The 18,509-nt window shown below is 46.8% G+C and overlaps 1 protein-coding gene across 1 annotated transcript in view; it reads right to left on the bottom strand.

Moving 5' to 3' along the window:
* Window positions 1-1,294: 1,294 nt before the first annotated feature.
* Window positions 1,295-18,509, bottom strand: part of PLOD1 (procollagen-lysine,2-oxoglutarate 5-dioxygenase 1) — a 74,107-nt gene continuing 56,892 nt past the window's right edge. Inside the window, exons 17-19 of the mRNA XM_085609922.1 lie at window positions 6,212-6,358; window positions 3,939-4,064; window positions 1,295-2,780 (exon numbers count right to left, since the gene is read on the bottom strand). Of these exons, the coding sequence (XP_085466048.1) occupies window positions 2,625-2,780; window positions 3,939-4,064; window positions 6,212-6,358 (429 nt within the window). The 3' untranslated portion in view covers window positions 1,295-2,624. The remainder of the gene's footprint in view (window positions 2,781-3,938; window positions 4,065-6,211; window positions 6,359-18,509) is intronic.

The following is an 18,509-nucleotide window of genomic DNA, read 5'->3' as shown; positions in this document are numbered from 1 at the left end:
AAACTCCGAACACAGGGCGGGTGCTTACTCCTTAAGGTGAGGGTGGGACCTCACGTTTGCTGCACAGCAACTTGAACACGCATTGGAGCACTCGCAGGATCATTTCTGGCTTTATTTATTAACAGCAGACGCGTTTCGGCGTTCATCGCCTTCTCAATGCTGTGAACCTTGTCCATGGTACACAGTGCGTGATTGAACAGTTATACTGTGTCCACTTCTGCCATTGGTTGATACCGGGCCAATGGGGTGACTCTGATGTTCTGTTAGACTCATGTCCAATTAATTGTATCGCCACTCCAATGGCCCCATGTCCTTCCCCACAGCCGCCGGATTTTATATGGAAAATGCTACTTCCGATTGAATATATTTTTAACTAAACTATAAGCGGAGAACGGGGAACGCGATCGAGAAACTATACCGTCGAGGATAGTGAATTGTGCACCGAGGGAAACCCGAGAAACGGTGTCGAACCGAAGCGCAGCAATTCACGTCCGATCCCGATAGCGGAAAAAAATAATCTGACAATGGAGCCGATGCCCATGCACACTATCACCGAAAGGAGGAGTCGCCTACCTTGTGACTGGTCAAGACTACTTCAAAGAAAAACAAAGTGCAAACATACGGACAAATTATATATATATATATATATATATATATATATATATATATATATATATATATATATTACAAATATTCCTCCGCTGACTTTCATCCAACGGCTCTCCCAAAGGATGGACACAGACCCGAAAATATGTGCAAGATTTTCTTTTTATTCCATTGTCGCCATAACGCGTTTCGGCTCGCCTGAGCCTTGATGTATATATATACACAGAGAGAGAGAGAGACAGAGACTGAGAGAGAGAGAGAGACAGAGAGCTACAATACACATTTAGTAATTTCAAATATGTTCAGGCAGCAAGCATGATCTCCTGCTGGGCCACATTCCCTGAGCTCTCTAGTGGTTCAATGCAAAGTTTGAGACGTACACCCAGTCTGGCTTTTTCTTCTTCTGGTACATTTAGTCTTGTGCTTCCAAGTAGAAATGCAGGATACAAGCACTAGTATGCAAAGTAGTATGAGCTCAAAAGAAAGCAATGGTTGAACAGCTCATACCCATTAAAAGATATCTGGACATCACTACATTCTTAAAGCTAGACTGCCAACTCCCATACATTTTACAGAGAATACACGATCCTTGCCAATCATACTCCAGAATGCCTTTAAGTATAAATCTGCCATAATTCACACAAGATGGGCTCTATCACTCACAAAAAGAAAACACGAAGGACCAGGATTACATTGAAACAATGTTTTATTGTTTATCACTAGCAATACAGTTTCCCTGAAGTTTTAATGTAAAACGTCCAGTCACATATTCTGCATCTGCCACAGAAGGCTCACAGGACCGGTCTCCACCATCAGGCTTATTGGTGATTCCAATGTCTGTCAGGCAGGAGAAGGCTCTCAATAATTGTTAAGGGAATACATTCACATTGAATGTACGGAATTCACAGCAGTCTCACCTACAAACACACAACTCTTCGCATGCCTTGGTCTATCTACCTAGCCTAACCGAAAGGAAATATTCCAGTCACTCCTGGGATGCTTAAGGCACATGTGATTTTGGTTCTAGAAACATTGCAAATGTAAGCAAAATGTAGTTACTTTTGAACTTTGACTTTTTCCAAGGGTGGTATTTTTTTGTCTTTCAGATGATTGCCTGACATTTGAGCAACATTCTGTTAGATGGATGTGTGATGGGATGCAGTAGGTCAAATACAATGCAGTACCCATGGCACGGGCGCATGCACAGCACACTGGAATAACACTGCACAATTACATGCTGGTGCTATCTCAGGGGCTTTCCTTAGCACTATTACAGCACCCAATTCTTCCAGTTTAGGAGAGCTGGCACCTGACCTTTGACTCAACATATTCCTGCCCATGTGGGTAAGTGAGCAGTGTGGGCTAGTGTGCTGCCAATGCACGGGTAATGCCTGTTTCTGGCAAGCTGACACTCCACCAGCAATGTGACCAGTTGAAATGCTACTACAAACACCAAACAAAATACATGATCCAAGCACAATTGTACCTTGCTGCCCATGGGAAAAAATGCGGCACCACGACAGTGAGCTTTAATTAGATTTGGAACTTGGCATACTGTTTGTAGCACGGTCTCTTTATCCCCTCACTGTCCCAACACTATTGACTGCTCTTACGGGGTTTGATTGCATGAAAATGCTGAAAATATGCAAACAATATTGTCCACTGTAAACAAGGATGTTTTAGAAACACAGACATCACTGTCAACCAGATCTCTGAAATATGTAGGCAGAATTCTTCCAGCTGGTTCTTTATCTTGTCTGACTCCTGCCATAAGTCCACAACCGGCCCAGTCCCCTAAGGGTGATTTCATAGGAAGTATTTTCCATGGAACAGCAGGGAACATCTTTCTGGAAACAGAACCATTTCACCCAAAAAAATTCTAAACCTAAAAACTTGTGGTTGAATGAGGAAGTATAGTCAAGATAAATCCATTGACAGGAGTCGTACTCTAAGACCAATGAAACACGCAAGACTCTGTCCAACAGTGTTTAGGGACCGATGTAGCCTTACAAGGCCTTTTATGGGTCAACAAAGGAGACGTGAATGTAACGGGTGCCTTTGGTGGTGGGAAGGCCTTCATGATAGTGGGTCAGGCGTCCTGGATGTAGGAGTGCCCACCCCTTCCGGGGGGCTCTGATGGAGCAGTTATAGCGCAGGAATCTACAGCCTCCTCCCTGCAAAAACAAAACAGAGAACCCTTAACCTATTATGTCCAGTATCTCATATGCCCCTCTCCTTGGGACAGAGGGACTCTGAGAAGCAGTGCATTTGGTCTTGTGCCCTCCAACCCCCGAGGACAGATATTAAAGTGCCATGGTGCCCAGCCATTCATGTGCCCCCTCCACCCACGACAAAGGGACGATGGGAATCAGTGCTTTTGGTATTCTGTCCCTGCAGCCCAGAAGACAAACATCATGGTGCCAGTGTGTGCATCCTCTCATGTGGCAGTTCACCCAGGAAGAGAGGAATTCCAGAAATATGGACTTTGGTGCCCCTCCACCCCTAACTGCCAGATATTTCAGCACCAGCGTGCCCAGCCTCTCCTATGGTGCTCACCCAAGAAAGAGATGCTCTAGGAATGAGTGTATTTGGTCCCATGTGCTCAGTCATCCTGGAGACAAGACTTCAAGAGACCAGTATGCCTATCTCCCAGGAGACAGAAAAGCTCAGTTGCTGGTGTGCCCAGTCTCTCATGTGTCCTTTCACAGTGTGGAGCAGGCTTAAGATGAGCACAGCCCATAAATCATGTCCCCTTTCACTGTAGTAGTCAGAGCTTGGACCAGAGCTAGGACCAATGTTTCTATTGTGTGATCTGGGACGTTTGTGTCTTGCCACTCATGTGCAGATCCACACTAGTGAGGAAACCCAGGACCAGCATAGTGGCAGGACTCTCATGACTCAATATCCTTTGGAAAAAAGATGGGAGAGATGGGTCATGCTCTTCCATACCAGAAATCACAGTAGATGAAAGCTGTGTGATTAGTTTTGCATGCCTCCTCGTTGTTGCTGAGAGTGGTGTGCCAGATCGCACATATCGCCCTCCATGGGACAGCGCTCCCACCAATGTATCCCATCACTCACTGGCACTGTCTCAACAGAGGGTAGGACCAATGTGCCAGATTTCGCATGTCTCCACTGGAAAGAGCAAAGCTGCAACCAGTGTGTCTCATCACTTATAGGCACCATCACACCTGACAGTGGTAACTCCCTTCAAAACCTTTGATGCTCAGGCGTTGGGAGAGGTGTATAAATAGCTCCCTGAAGTATTGTGTAAATGAGTGCAGATCTGAGACGGGACCCCAGGAAACAGCAGGACAAGAACAGACACTTACCTCATAGTCAATGCCGACGCTGTTCAGAGCAATATTAATGGTAAAGGTGGAGGCGTCATGATGAGGCATGAGAGATGGCTGTTCATCTGGTTTGTAGCGGACAACAAAGGCCAAATCAAACATACACTGTGGAAAATCAAGCAGAACAAGAACTCAAAGTGTGCAGAGTAGGTGAAGATCCTCCTGCTCTTCATGCTCCATAAAAACTAAACTATACAAGATGACTACACTACACATAATGAGCTACAGTGTCCCTGAGTAATCAAAGCATAACCTTACACTATACATCTATTGTCCATAGTGCTGCCTTGCTTCCCAGCTAGGTTTATGGTATGCAAATACCATACATACTAGTATGAGATATGCTACGCCTCTCTGCTAATTTTGTACGTCTCAGCTGTGGTGGTCTACCATGGTCCAAAGTGTACAGTTTAATATTATTTTATTTATTCTGGTCAGCATAAGAAAAAAGCATGATTACACAATGGCAGCAGTCTATCGCAGTAGACAAGTTCAAAGTACAGATTATATACATTCAATAGCCTGTATGGCCTACATCCTGGTAACTTTTACTGTACAATTTCACTGGAACAGCTCCAATATTTGCCGTCTGCAAGCCATATTTCTTACAATCTGCTCACAGTCTACCCCACCAACCTCCCTCCATTAGTCTCGACATCACAACAAATCCCAAGTCATCCCTCTTTCCCCCGCTCCAGCGATGTGCTAAGAAGTTTCAGTCTGTGTTTTGTGTTGAGCTAAGATATTGTACGAAGGGTGCCCAAAAATCTTTAGGTCTGGAGGCCTGTGGTAGCTCTTCTGCGTATGCCTCTAGTGTTTCTTTACAGTATGCCATGTCTGTGATCCAGACCTTAAATCGTGGAGGGTGCTTGCTACCCCAGCGTATCGCAATGCGGTGCCTAGCTAGCAGTAATGCCACTGCCAGAAATTTCCGCCTTCTAGTCAGTTTTATTTTGTGTGTTCCCAACAGGCATGTTAGTGGATTATGAGGTATGTTCTCTCCTAACACAAGTGTGAGAGCACTGGTTACTGCACACCAATATGGTTGGAGCCGTGGGCAGGACCACGCTACATGCAAAAAATCTGCACCCGGAGAGCCGCATCTGTGGCAGGTCCAAAGTGTAAAGTTACCCTGGCCTGACATACTCTGAGATGTGGTTCTCAATGTCATGTGTGCGTACTTAAGGAGGACAGGACTACCCAAGTCGGTGTGAACGCGGATCTCTTCCTTCTAGTATTCCTGGTCTTAAGCATGAACTTATTTAGCCTGCCAGGTGTACCAAGGTCTGTGGGTGGGAGAAGTAGGGAAGGTTTTTATCCTGTCTGCCACTTATCTCCATTTAACCCAACACTGCTAGTATTCCAGTTCTAAGTCTCACTTACCTGTCATTGACTTTATATTCCTGCTTACCTCTACCTACTCACCTACAGGGTGCTGCTGTTTTAGATGCTAAATGTATTGTCCAGGATGTGACCTTTGCATGTACTTGAGGTCGAGAATATTGAGAATTTTTTTTTAACATTGTCACGAGGTATTCATGCTAAAGGCATGAGAGGTACTTCAGCACTTTCCCTTTTACACCACCCCCTGCAAAGATGCTGCAGAACCTTTAAATGATGGCAAAGGACCCAGGCCAGCATCTCGGGTTCTGTTCCATGTTTGTGAGAATAATTGAATTATTGTCTACGGACTAGGCATTACCGAATTCACATCATACAAAGTGCAGCAAAATACTTCTCTACTGGAAATATTTGATAAATAAGTGCAACTGAAGAGTTCAGTCTCTGAAAGCAATAGTTAATTTGGGAGTAATCAGAATTTAAAGTTATAATATGCCACAGCTGCACAAAAGGTCATTCTAAAAGTTGGTGTTGCTTCCATTGAAATTGCAAAAAGGCTCATTCGTGTTTAACTTTTAATTATTTGCACTTGAATGGTAAAAATGCATAAGGACAGCCCTGGTCACTTCATGTGTTATTCACACATTTCACTTTATGATAGGCACTCTAGATTTTTTGCCTAATTGTTGTCAACTAGTTGAAACCTTTTACGGCCAGCTGGGAACAAGAAGACAAAATATCACCTTGTGTAGCTCTAAGTCACAGGTGATGGCTCTGGAGACCAATGTGCCAAGACTGTGTCCCTAATACATTTTTGGGTTCTGTCACTAGAGTTGTACACGCGCCTCATCATTTCATGCCTTGGGGGCCTTGTGTCCAAACCATCTTCACTGCCTCAAGACAAATCTCACCTTGGTGTAATATCCCGGGTATCTTGCTTCTGTCATTGGCCCAATATAATCCAAAAGGAACTTCTGCCACTCACGCTCAAAGCCAACCTGGTTCATGTGGATGTCAATGGTTGGGACATTCTCATACCCACCCTGAAGTCTTTGGTCCTGAAAAACACAAACACTGTGAATAGAAGAGCTAAAAAAGCTCACAAGAAAAGACTACCTTCTTCAGTCTCTTGATGGCAGGACTAAGCAAAGCACGAACATTTATACAACTTTAATGATTAATGCAGTACAATATCATAGTCCTAAACCCACAAATCCAGGTAGGCTCTACCCCAGCCACTACAGGACAGGAGTAGGCCAGGCATATGCACTGATAACAGGATTAGCATTGTGTGTAAAATGCGGAGAGTGGCTCAGCCAATCAAAGTTTAGAATGAGGGCACACACTACTATCAGGTTCCTTCATTTTAAATTAGATGAGAGAGTGACAGGGGACATATGGTCGCCTTACTGCGCACATTACGTTGGGCTGTTAATTTCCCTAACCCTCATTATGTGCCCTTGCCTCAGGTTTAGAACTGCAGGACGGTCAATTAATGATGGTTAACATACTTTGCAAGGTACGTTAGTGGTGTTAATGCTCTGATCAGTGGGCAATATGCTGCAATGTTTTACGGCCCCAAACACAAAAGCAGTCAGTGGATGGCAGAAGACAGCTTCTGCTTTTAGAACACAGCCAGGCCACAGCGTTTCAGGACCCAACGCTAGTAAATCCAGTCCTGCTCCCCATCTAGCCAGTAGATCGGAATAGACAAAATATATGGTCCATTCATGGCTTTAAGTGGGATGGAAAAACAGGGGGGTGGGTGGGGGACTGGGTTAAGTCTCTCAAGGGGGCGCGGCCGATGTAATTAAGCGCGTGGCTTAAGAACACCTAAGCTAAAGATCTGTACTGAGCATAGTGTATTTTGCTGCTTCTGTCATTGCATCCAGATATATAACACCACAAGTGATATTACACCTACAACAAGCCAGGACTATTGGCTTTGCCAATGGTTGTTAGTTGCATAAGATAAATAAGCAACAGCTATGGCTTCATTGTATAGAATACAGAAAATGTTTCACTTCTGAAATGATGAGACTGGGAAAGAACTATAAGGAGGTAAATAATACCAGATGCGGGTAAAGGGTGGTACTGCTGTAGAGTTAAGATTTATTTTCATCCTCAGGGTGAGGACAAAAATGGAGATCCCGATAGAGACCCGTCTCAGCACCTGCTCTGCACCGGCAGGACCCGGCCCACGTAAAGCCAGTTTTCATTATTGGTAGTTCTCAAGCTTCCAGGCGCTTGAACACACAAACTCAAGCAGAACGTTTCCTCACGAAACTATGAGGAAGTTTATGTCTTTTTTTATATTTGCCATAATTTGAGTTGTGGTGCCACTAAAGTTAAATCGAATTATAGCTGTGGAAGTGAGGGCTGGTAGGATATGATAGTGCTTCTTACACCAAGGCACAGCACTTTGGTGAAAGGATAGCGGACCAGTTCCATTTATGCAAATGATTCCAAGAAAATGAAATGGCACGTAGAATTCAGGCGGGCTTCACACCCAGTCTTTGTCTGAGGGGGATTTTTTTTTGTTTAACATGTCTTTATTAGCATTTAAAGTGTTGCATTGACTGACCCATACATGCATATAGATAAATATCAGAGCTTTAGTTCCTACAACAATCGTGGATCTCGTGGTGCACATACATGACGCTGTGTCTGAGGGGCAGACTAACAGGGCTGGTTTTCCAGTGATGGGGAGGCACAGTCCTCTGTCAACAACTTGTTGCGCACGTACATCGACAAAGGCATAACACCATCAAAGCAACGATAAAACAAAAAGAACTAGCTCCGCTGTAGGGGAGGCAGGTGTGTGTGAGGATAAAATGCCTTCGAGGAAAGCTATATAGTAGGGGTGGAGCAGTGTATCGACGTGGAAAGAGGGAAAGAACCCCGAGGCAGATAGCAGACAGGAGAGGGGGGCGACCATACATGGGCAGAGTGGCAGCCCCGACTCGCCCCTCGGCTGGGTCTGAACCCCCTCAGGAGCGGCGCGTCTTAGTCTCTAGTATTGGTCATTGGTCCTTGGGGTCATCTATTTCGGCAGTCAATTTGAGCACATATGCGTCTCAAAGCGTGGCAACTCCAGATCTTTCCCGTCGTCCAGTGTCCTAGGCAATGGCGTCTGCTTCCACCACTACCTACATTTGTGCCACCTGGAGCCAGCATGTCACACATGGGGGCTGTGCTGCCTCCTTTGCGATTGCTATCAGTCGCTTAAAAAGGACCACAGTCAAGTCTACTCATTCTATTTCAATAATGTTGAGTTCGCTTCGTCCGCTTTGTGAGCCCTAGCAAGCACAACAAGGGATCCGGAGGGAATTGCAAAACTATCACTTCGGAGAAAGGTTCCATCACTTGAGGCCAAGTCTGTGCCAGAACCGGACAGTCCCAGACCATATGCAGATATGTGCATCCGCACGTCTGCAGCGCGGGCACATTCGGGTCACCCCAGGGGTAATCCTATGTAATCGGTAGGGCATAAGGTACGACTGATGGAGGTAAATACACGGTGTGAATTTCAGGCGGGCCTTACGTAAAACGTGCTCGACATGTTCCTGGGCCATTCCCCATTGCTTGTCCATCAAAACCACACCAAGGCATGCGTCCCACCTGCGTTTACTACGCAAGATATGGCTCCTGTCTGATGCCCGGAGGGCAGCATATAGCATCGTGACCACCAGTCTGAGTTAGGGTACATTGTAGACCATGGTGCAGCCATGGTTCCTCTTGGCCTACTCCCCAGTGTAGGAGGCAGGCACTTTATGTAATATATTATGAGTCTGATATACCCTGTAAAGAATCCAAGGGTTCCCTTAGGAGTGTACAGGGGCTTGCTATGCATCCCAAAGTACTCTATTAGAGGGTAGTGTGATCGAGCAACCCTAGGCTTAACACGAATGTATGATGTTACAACGCATACATTTACAACGCAGTTTTTACATCGCGACATCCTTTACAACGCATTCTTTTACATCGCATGCCATTACAATGCATTTTCAGAAACTACCTTTACAACACATTCCATTACATCGCACTATACCTTTACAACGCATACCTTTACAACGCATACCATTACAATGCATACCATTACATCGCATTTAAGGTAAGTGTTGGATGATATAGGGGTAATAATTACTATTCTAACTCCAGTGAGTGCAACAGTAGGGTAAGTGTTGGATAGTGTAGGGGTAAAAATAACTATTCTAACTCCAGGGGGTGCAACAGTAGGGTAAGTGTTGGATAGTATAAGGGTACTATGCGTTGTAATGGTATGCATTGTAATGACTTGCGATGTAATGCCTGCGTTGTAGTGACGCGCATTGTAATGACATGCGTTGTAGTGACATGCGATGTAATGACTGCGTTGTAATGACATGCGATGTAAAGGGTGTTGCGATGTAATGACTGCAATGTAAAGTAGTGTGATGTAATGACTGCGTTGTAAAGGTTGTTTCCCGCTTAACACAGAGGAGTGCAAGACATTTGCAAATTCACACAATGATCTATAAATGACACACATGACTCAAGAAAAATATCCACACCAATTTATAACAATAGCAAGTATCTTTATATATGTATAAGCATCTCAGAAAAATCGTTCAGGTAAGTACGTTTTTTAATATAATTTTTTTTCACTTCAAAAAGTGGACTGCAATGTTATCCTATGGAAGCAAGAACAAGTTCTGGAAACAGATATAGTACAGTGACTTACAAGACCAATCTCCAGGAGTTACAGTGAGTGGTGGGCAAGGTCAAAGGCAGCACCAGCAGCACACCCCCAGCGGCACATGGGCGGCCACGTGCAGGGTGCAAAACAGCATCAGAAGGCCAATAGGTTTCTATGGAGATCGGTCACTGCGAAAAGAGGCTGCAGGCTCTGGCTGGAAGGCCAGTCAGGGAGAACCAACAGGGGGGTTCAAGGCTTGCGATGCTCAGGATATAGGGACACCTCGGTCCTCTTCTCCAAGGCCCAGGGGCGGTGGATGTAAAGGTGTCTTTAGGTGTCGGGTTTCTTATCAGGAGGGGTCGAGGTGGCCTGCGTGCAAAGGCTGCAGGCGATGTCGGGGGAGTCCACAAGGGGTGCAACCACAATGGACTCGAACTCTCCAGGGCTGGGGGACCTGGTTGACACCAGTGGCCCACTTCAACTCAGGCCGGAGGCGATGGGTGAAGTGGTGGCTTCAGGTGTTGAGTTTTGGCAGTTCTGGAGGCCTCAGAGTCTTTTCTTTTGGAGTTTCTGCAGTATGCAGGGAAAAGTTCTGCGGTTCTTCAGGAGGTCTTGGTCTTTTTTTAAGTCGGGAAGTCCTCCCAGGTTTTGGAGGCACACAGCTGCATGACAAGTCGTTTTGGTGCAGGTTGGACAGAAAACAGCAGACTAAGTCAGGTGCTCTCTTCAGTCTCCTGCTTTTGCGGCTCTTTGTGTCCTTCTTTGTAGGTCATCAGGATCTGCTTCTCTGGTGCCAGTGGGTCCACAAAATGCTGAATTGTGGGGTGTTATGGGAGTGTAGGATAGAAGCCAATGGGCTACTGACCCTTGAGGTCACTACGCCCCCCTATATGACCACTTGTGGTGGAAAGTGGGCATAAACCTTTCCCCAGAATTCTTATGTATTCCATCACAAAAGATGGCTACTTCTGAAAAATCGTGTCCACCTCACAGTAGCCCGCCTTAGGGGTGGTACTTGCCTGGAGGTGGCACGTCTACCTGAACAGTTAATGTTCCCGCATGTCTGGGTGCCAAGGGGGCCTTGGACAAAGGGGTTGGCTTCCTCCACTGTGAGGGGGAGCCAGATTTGCATTTCAAAGGTAGCAGCCCTTTGAGGCTTGTCGCCCAAGGAAAGATAATCAGCAGGTCATCCTTCGGGAGGGGGTGTTACACCCTCTTCCCGGACAGGCGTTTGTTCTGGGTCTCCACCCTAGGATGTCAGAACAGTATGTGGGATGGGAGGCTGGCAGACACCAGTCAGCAAGCACACCAGAGGCTGGTAGGTTTTCAGGGGGCACCTCTAAGGTGCCCACTGGGTGCATGTATTGGTAAATCCAACGCTGGCATCAGTGTGGGTTTACCAATATGTGACGTTTGATACCAAATATCCCTATTTTCAGTGAAGCCATCATGTAGCTGGGGAACTCGTTTTTTTAACCAGTGTCCAGCACATGTTTTAAAATGGCTTCCCTGGTCACTTGTACTGGCAGTAATAGGACTGACCAGCACAGCGGAATATATGTGCTCATGCAGGTGTGCCCTCACATGTAATATTTAGCACCCTGCTTTAAGGGCAGCCAGGCCTGCTGTAGGGGTGACTTACAAATATATCATGTAGTGTTAGAGGTCATGGCACACAGGGATATGTGACATGCCGAATTTTCACTTTAGTCTGCACCAAGACTTGCAGCCTGCAATAGCAGCCCTGCATGTGCTTGGAGAGGGGTCCCTTAGGGTGGCACAATTCGTGCTACTGCCCTTAGGGACTCCCTTCAGAACCACAGGCCCTAGGTACCAGGGCTACCATGTACCAGCGACTTACAGAGGGTGCTAAAGGTGTTGCCAGTTGGGGGAAACAATTGAACTTTTTTAGGGAAAGAACACTCATACTGGGGACCACTAGGCAAAAAGTGGAGGGGTACTGCAACAAAACCCAGCTTCCTACACCAGGACATTACGCATCTCGAGCACAAAAGCAATCTTTGCCAAAGAAAAGGCCAGCTCCCAAGTCATACGCCATTTGCAGATCGTGGAATGTCACAGGGCGCAATCCGTATAAAGGTCATCCACCGACTCACCCCGGTGTCTCACCACGGCGCAGAATCATGAGCGTCCAGTCGGGCCTTTGCCCCGGTATATTTCACAGTGGCACCTGTGGCATGTATGGCAACAGGTCCTGCCCAGACCAGATGTATCTGTTACAGTGAGTCGTAACAACTCGTGCTAGCCTAATAAGGTACCTGGCAGAGCCGCCACAATGCAGCAGCCAATCTAGCAACGCGGTGCCCAAGAGTTCATGTATAATCGCTCTGCTTTCTGCAAGTTGTTCATAGGCCAGCCATGTCATTGGCCACTGCAATTGGGCCACGGTGAAGTACAACTCTAGGTCTGGCACTCCCAAACCTCCCCCCAACAACTATTTCTGTAGCATGGCCATGGACACTCTCTTTCTCAGTTACACGAAGGAGGACTGCAGAGGTATCACCAGAAGAGCCGTAAAAAGTATAGGAGTCGCGGTAGGACCAGCGTCTTGGCTATGGAGGTCCTACCAGTGGGCGACAAAGAGAGGTGCGTCCAGAAACTCAGGGAGTGGCGTATTGCTGTCTGGGCACTGCCATGGTTCCCGTCTAGTATGTTTCTGTCTGTGTGGTACACTTGGATCCCAAGATAACGAAAGAACTCAAGGCACCAGAGAATTTTCCCAGGCTCCACCACCACCATTTCATTTGGTAACGGTAACAAGCAGAACTTCCCTTAATTAATCCTAAGGCCAGTCATATCACCAAAATGCTAAAGCAGTTCGTAAAGTGCCGGCAAATTCTTTCTATAATCCGACCCAAGTACTCCTAGCTGAGCACCACTGGCCAGAACTCAGTGTTGCCAAAAATATAGTCCAGTCTGGTGTGTATCTGATGACCCGAGGAGTTGTACGAGTACTCCGTCTCCCCAGGGTGTCCCACCCGCCATCATTTATGTAACTAAATTGCCTCTGTCCAGCGTCGAAAATGTATTGCCGGGAGGAGCCCTTGCGTCCCCTGGAGGGAGGAGGGCGGGGGAGTACCGAGAGATTCTCCTCTGTATAATTAATACAGTTAAGGTCTCCCCGCCGATCCCAGGAGCTTGGGAGGCCCTAAGCATGGCTGGGGACAGGGAGTTGAAAAAAGCTCCCCGGACAGTATTGGGAGTGTAGAGGTATACCACCTTCAAGGGACGCCCATCTAGCATGCCCTCTAATAATACCTAGAAGCCCTCTGGGACTATGAGCGCTCTACTGTGTACCCCTGGAGCCAACCAGATGAGGACTTCCCTCGTATAAGCCAAGTACCCTGTCCCAAAAACCTGATCATTCCATGGCCGGGCCACCTTCACCAGTTCCCTGGTCATGAGATCCATCTCTTGAATGCACGCGATTTGTATGTGCCTATGTCTACGGTACGCATAAACCCAGTGTTGCCGCATGGGTGTCACCATTCCCCTGAAGTTCCAGGTTAGCGTGTTATAGATTGTAGCCATAATATCATCAACTGGTCACATGGGGCAAACACCAGCATCCCTCTCCTTGGGTCCCCCCCACCCCACTTCCCCATTGGCACACCACCCCAGCGGTACAGAAACCTGTAACTGTAACAGAACCACAACTCCCACAGTCCAGGCTTAAATGCTAACAGGCATCATGCCATAACACCCCATACACAGTGTCAATCTACAAAATCTTGAACCAATGCTAACAGTGTCCTTACGTAAGACTATAGTGAGAGGGGGCCTAGAAAAGCACCTATGTATTACAAAGTGCACAAAGTCAGAGTCAGTGTTACAGTGAGGTATGCTCCTGGAGAGCTACCTGTGCCTACCAAACCCTGTCTGGTCAGAGCAAGTTCAGATGGTATCAACCCCCAGCTCTCACCACCACACCATCGTCACTGGTCTGGCATCTCCTTCCGAGGTGACCTGTCCAGTGTGCTAGATGTCGACTTCCGTGATGGCCGGGTCTGGAGCACCAAGCCTTGATTTCAGATCTGTGTATGGGGCTAGGACCTGGTATCTGTTTGCACCAGGCAGGGAGACCTCCACCACCAGCTGGGCATGTTCACTAGCTGCCTGTTCTTCCATAGGACTTGATCGTGGGCGACGTGACTGCAATGTCGGACTTTCCCCTGAACAAGCTCAGCAGATCATCTCTCCCAGCCCCAGGCAGATCATCTGCTCCCTTGGAACACAACCACACCCAGGCCGCCTCTGGCAAAGAAAATAATTTGGTCTTCTCCCCCTCCAGCACACGCAGCTGCGCAGGGAAGAGCAACACATATGATAATCCCACGTTGTGGAGCTGTGCCTTGACAGCTCTGAAGGTATTACACTGCGTTTGTACTTCAGCAATGTAATCAGGGTAGGCCGTTACAGGATTTCCATTGTAGGCCCAGGGGCTCTTTGCTCGGAACATCTGCAGCAAGAGGTCCCTGTCTCTGTAAATTAAAAGGCCAGCTATTACTGGGCACAGCAGGGGCCGCCCCGGAATCCTATGTGATCATTCAATGGATAAGAATTTTCAGATGTGGGCCACCAGGACCATGGACCTCAGCCCCTCCTCCAAGAAGAGTTCCATATTGGGGCCTGCTGTTCATTCGGGGAACCCCAAGAAGCGTACATTGTTGTGTCTAGAACACCCCTCAGTGTCCTCCGCTCGCACCTTCAGTTCCCGTACTTCCGCTTGAAGCGCTTTCAGTTGGTCTTGCATGAACACTATGTAGTCAATGAGGATTCCACCTCATCCACTATGTCTGTGAGTTTAGCATGGTCTGCCAGCAACAGGCCAGTTTCGATTTGTCTTGCTCCCAGCTAAGCCTCTATCACAACTTTAGAGTCACAGATAGCTTGTGGCACCTTGTCGAACATCCCTGTGTGTTTCTCCAGTGTAGTTTTCAGCTGGCAAATCGGGTCAGCAGGAGTGGGTCGGGGTGGGGAGTCACCAGTTTTCCATCTGGAGCCACTCACTGTCTTGCGGCGCCCCAGTCACAAAGGAATGGGTGAGAAGGGCCAAGAATTTCCACCAATAGGTGCAGTGGACCCTGGATCCCAGGAATTTCGCAGGTGGGGCACTGTATCCTCAATACTTCAATGCCGTACCTAATAGGCGCACTCCTCCAATACAACTGTATCAGGAGTCAGCCGTCAAGGCCAGCAACCTTCTCGGCGCTCTGTCTTGAGCTTCCTCACTGGTACTGCCCTTGCAACCACAGGGACCAGAGTTCCTTCCAGAGAAGAGTTACGCTGCAGTGTATCGGCCCAGTAGCATGAACACTCGCATCACAGGTCTTTGTCAAACAGATGAAGTTTCAAGGCAAGGGTAGGGAAACAGCACGATCTTCACCCTCCAGGCACCTTTCATTGTGTTGGAGCAGTGGGGGCCCCGCGTCAACCAAAGAAACACCCTCTAGGCCCTCTCAAGGAGATACAACAGGGATAACTAAGCCCCTAAAGGAAGAGGAGGGGCACGGCGCTGCAGGCAGGATAACCCATCAGCGGAGGTAAGATCCACGGTGTGGAGCCCTCCCCCAACACAGCAGCTGCCCTGAACTTGTGCCACCGCTGGGCACTGTGAAGTTTTGCAAAGATTGCCCTGAGCTGTCCCCTGGGACAATTAGATGGTATTGGATCACAAGTGCTTCCAGAGCAGGGAGGTGCGATGGCCATGCTCCGTGGCCTCCGGGCAGGCCCTCCGTCGGCATTCCGCAGGCTCTAACTATCCACCGAATCAGTTGTCCTGAGGCCACAGCTAATGCCCAAGGGAGCGGGAGAAACCTCACACCAATTTGAGGTGTTAGTGGGCCGCCATCAAGCAGGGTGGATGGAAATGGACTGAAGCCGAAGTGTAGCTTTTCAGCGAAGCATCCGTACTCAACGCCATTCTCTGACCGGGAGTTTTAAAGAAGACATCCCTTCACTTACATTGTTCTGGCTGACAACCAAAACAAATGTGAGAAATTGAAAAAGACACATTTGTAGTCCAAAGACTACATCCTCCCTCAAAAGAAGCCCAACATTTGATCAACCAGGTAGGTAAGCAAACGATTCAAGAATAATATTTTTTCAGTATTTATTTAATTTGAAACTACAGTTACAGTGCACAAATAACTAACTGCAGCAGCAAATCAAGTTGCCATTGGAAAGTCCAACAGAGAATCGAACTGAAAATACTGCAGACATAAATTTGTATAAGATCACTAAAACTATACCTAATATAGTGCACCATACCAATCATATAGAAAACCATCATTGACACAGCAACTCGTTCTGGCTTTTATTCAGTGTATAGATGTTTACCAAGCTTGACTAACAAATACAGATCAGGCCCATCAATGGCAGCAACAGCAGGGCAAGTTACCTTAACAACCTGAACCTAGCACGCAAACATCTGTAGTGACACAGTGTGCATGGTGGTTGTACAAGACCATGGTCTCCCAGTAGGTTTTCCTTTGTGCTGTGTGGACATGACAGAATGCATATTCCTGTACTCCGCAACCCCACTATGAAACCTGCTTTATCAATTTTGTAGCTGAAGGTTGAACATGGGAGTACACATCATCATAGGGCTGCTAGAACACCCTGGCACAGGCCAACGCTCAGGGTGGAGCGCATATTTTTTCTAGAAAATAATTTTTTCAAGAGAGGGATCCCGATTGCAGAGAGAAAAGATATTTAAAACGAAGTGGGTGCCCCGATTTTTATTTATTATGGGGTCCCCTAGGCGGGGGTAAAAAATTTATTGAGCGGGTATATCGGAGAAGCTACTTCTCCATTACTCTGTCTGCATGTATCAACATGTTTCAGCCTATTCCAAATGCCCTGCGGAGTCACTGGCCTCCTTCAGGATAAGATCCCTTATTAAAGTCCTGATCCCTTCTAGTTTACTTGACTAAATGGTAGGGATAAGTATATGACAATACTTGCCTTTAGTAGACACACTCAGGATGCGTACCCGAGTATCATTATTACTGCTCCAAACTCTGGGCCAGAGTAGAAATGTCACCTTATAGTCACACTTTTGTCAATGTACGGCGTCTCTGTCTATGCCACTCTGCACCCTCCTATGCCAGGATTTGTATCCTAAAGAAGGCCAGTGACCTATAAGGGCGTTGGAATCGGCCCTATAATGAAGTATGCCACTTTTAACTGGATGAGGGCAATTTTAATAACCCAGTGGGTTTTCCAGTAGGTTTTTCCTTCCTTACTGTCTTTATTTCCTATAGTCTCAGTTCTCTATGATGTCAACTGTTCCCCACCCCTTTATTTGTCCTTGTTTGGTGAGTTCTGTTGTCTGTTTGGGAGAGGCTCTCTGTCTAGTCTCACCAAAGTTTGTGTTTAGCATGTACTGAGTAGCCAGGAAAATAAACTGCCCCCCCTTTGAACACATCCCCAATAACTTTGCATGAGTGAGACAACGAAGCCCTGCACTTAATTGTTGCTTGCCTTAGGAAATCCTGAAAACAATGTGTCCAAATTGTGCCTTTTATACCTCACAATTGATCATCATCCATCCTTCCTTCTCTCAGGCTCTCCTTTCTTCATCCCTCCGTCCTTCCCTTCATCCATCCATCATTCTTTTTCCATCCATCAATCCACTAAACTTCCGTTCTCCAGCCATCCTTTCTTCATCCTTCCTTCCTTCTCTACATCCATCCATTCTCTACTTCTCTCCATCATCGGTCCATAGATTAATTTATTCATCCCTGTAGCGCTACAACCTTCTATCCATCCTTGTGTTCAATCATTTTAAAGGTTTTATGGCCCACACACTGCCAAGTGGCACCCCTCGCTCAATCCTCTAAAGTGGGGGATAATGACGCCCCTGAAGCTGTCACCCCCTTACTTTGTTCACAGTAGGCTTTATCTGCGATAGTGAAACCCAAATTGCCCAACTCTTACTGTGTTGCTGGCTGCCGCTTACAAGTGGTTGGCTTCTGTGTGAATTTCTCTGGAGCCCAATACATGTCACTACCATGATCATTTCAAACTTGTCAGAACGTGATTGCCTTCCACCAGAATCCAGTCAAAATTTCAATTAAAAAAACAGATGCATTGCTCCCTGATTGGACTTTATTTCTGAATAAATTAGAACTTTGGTTGGTTCAGGCTGCACGTCCTGGAACCCACAATTGGATACATTCTTCCACCCCACTCTCCGCTCCATTCGAATTAGGCTCCTGGCACCCTAAGACCTTTCCATTAAATTAGATTGGGGAGAACAATTGTTTGCCGGGTGGATTTTTGACAGACTGTTGCCTTTTTTGGGTGGAAACGTAGCAGGAAATCAACCCTCCAAGAAGACAATCGTTTCTCCCAAACATCAGTGACACAGAGGGCCAGACGTATCACTAGAAAGCTGTTACATTGTATGTCTTTAGTCTGTCACCTCTTTCACAACCACGAAGATTTTGTTGATAAACAAAGCAATAAGCCCAATAAGCTACAAAATCTTCGGAGTTCACTCAAAC

The sequence above is a fragment of the Triturus cristatus genome, chromosome 1_2 (assembly GCF_964204655.1).
Source record: "Triturus cristatus chromosome 1_2, aTriCri1.1, whole genome shotgun sequence".
NCBI classification, from domain to species: Eukaryota; Metazoa; Chordata; class Amphibia; order Caudata; family Salamandridae; genus Triturus; species Triturus cristatus.
The sequence above is the reverse complement of the archived record's forward strand: the minus strand, read 5'-3'. Positions and strand labels throughout refer to the sequence as shown.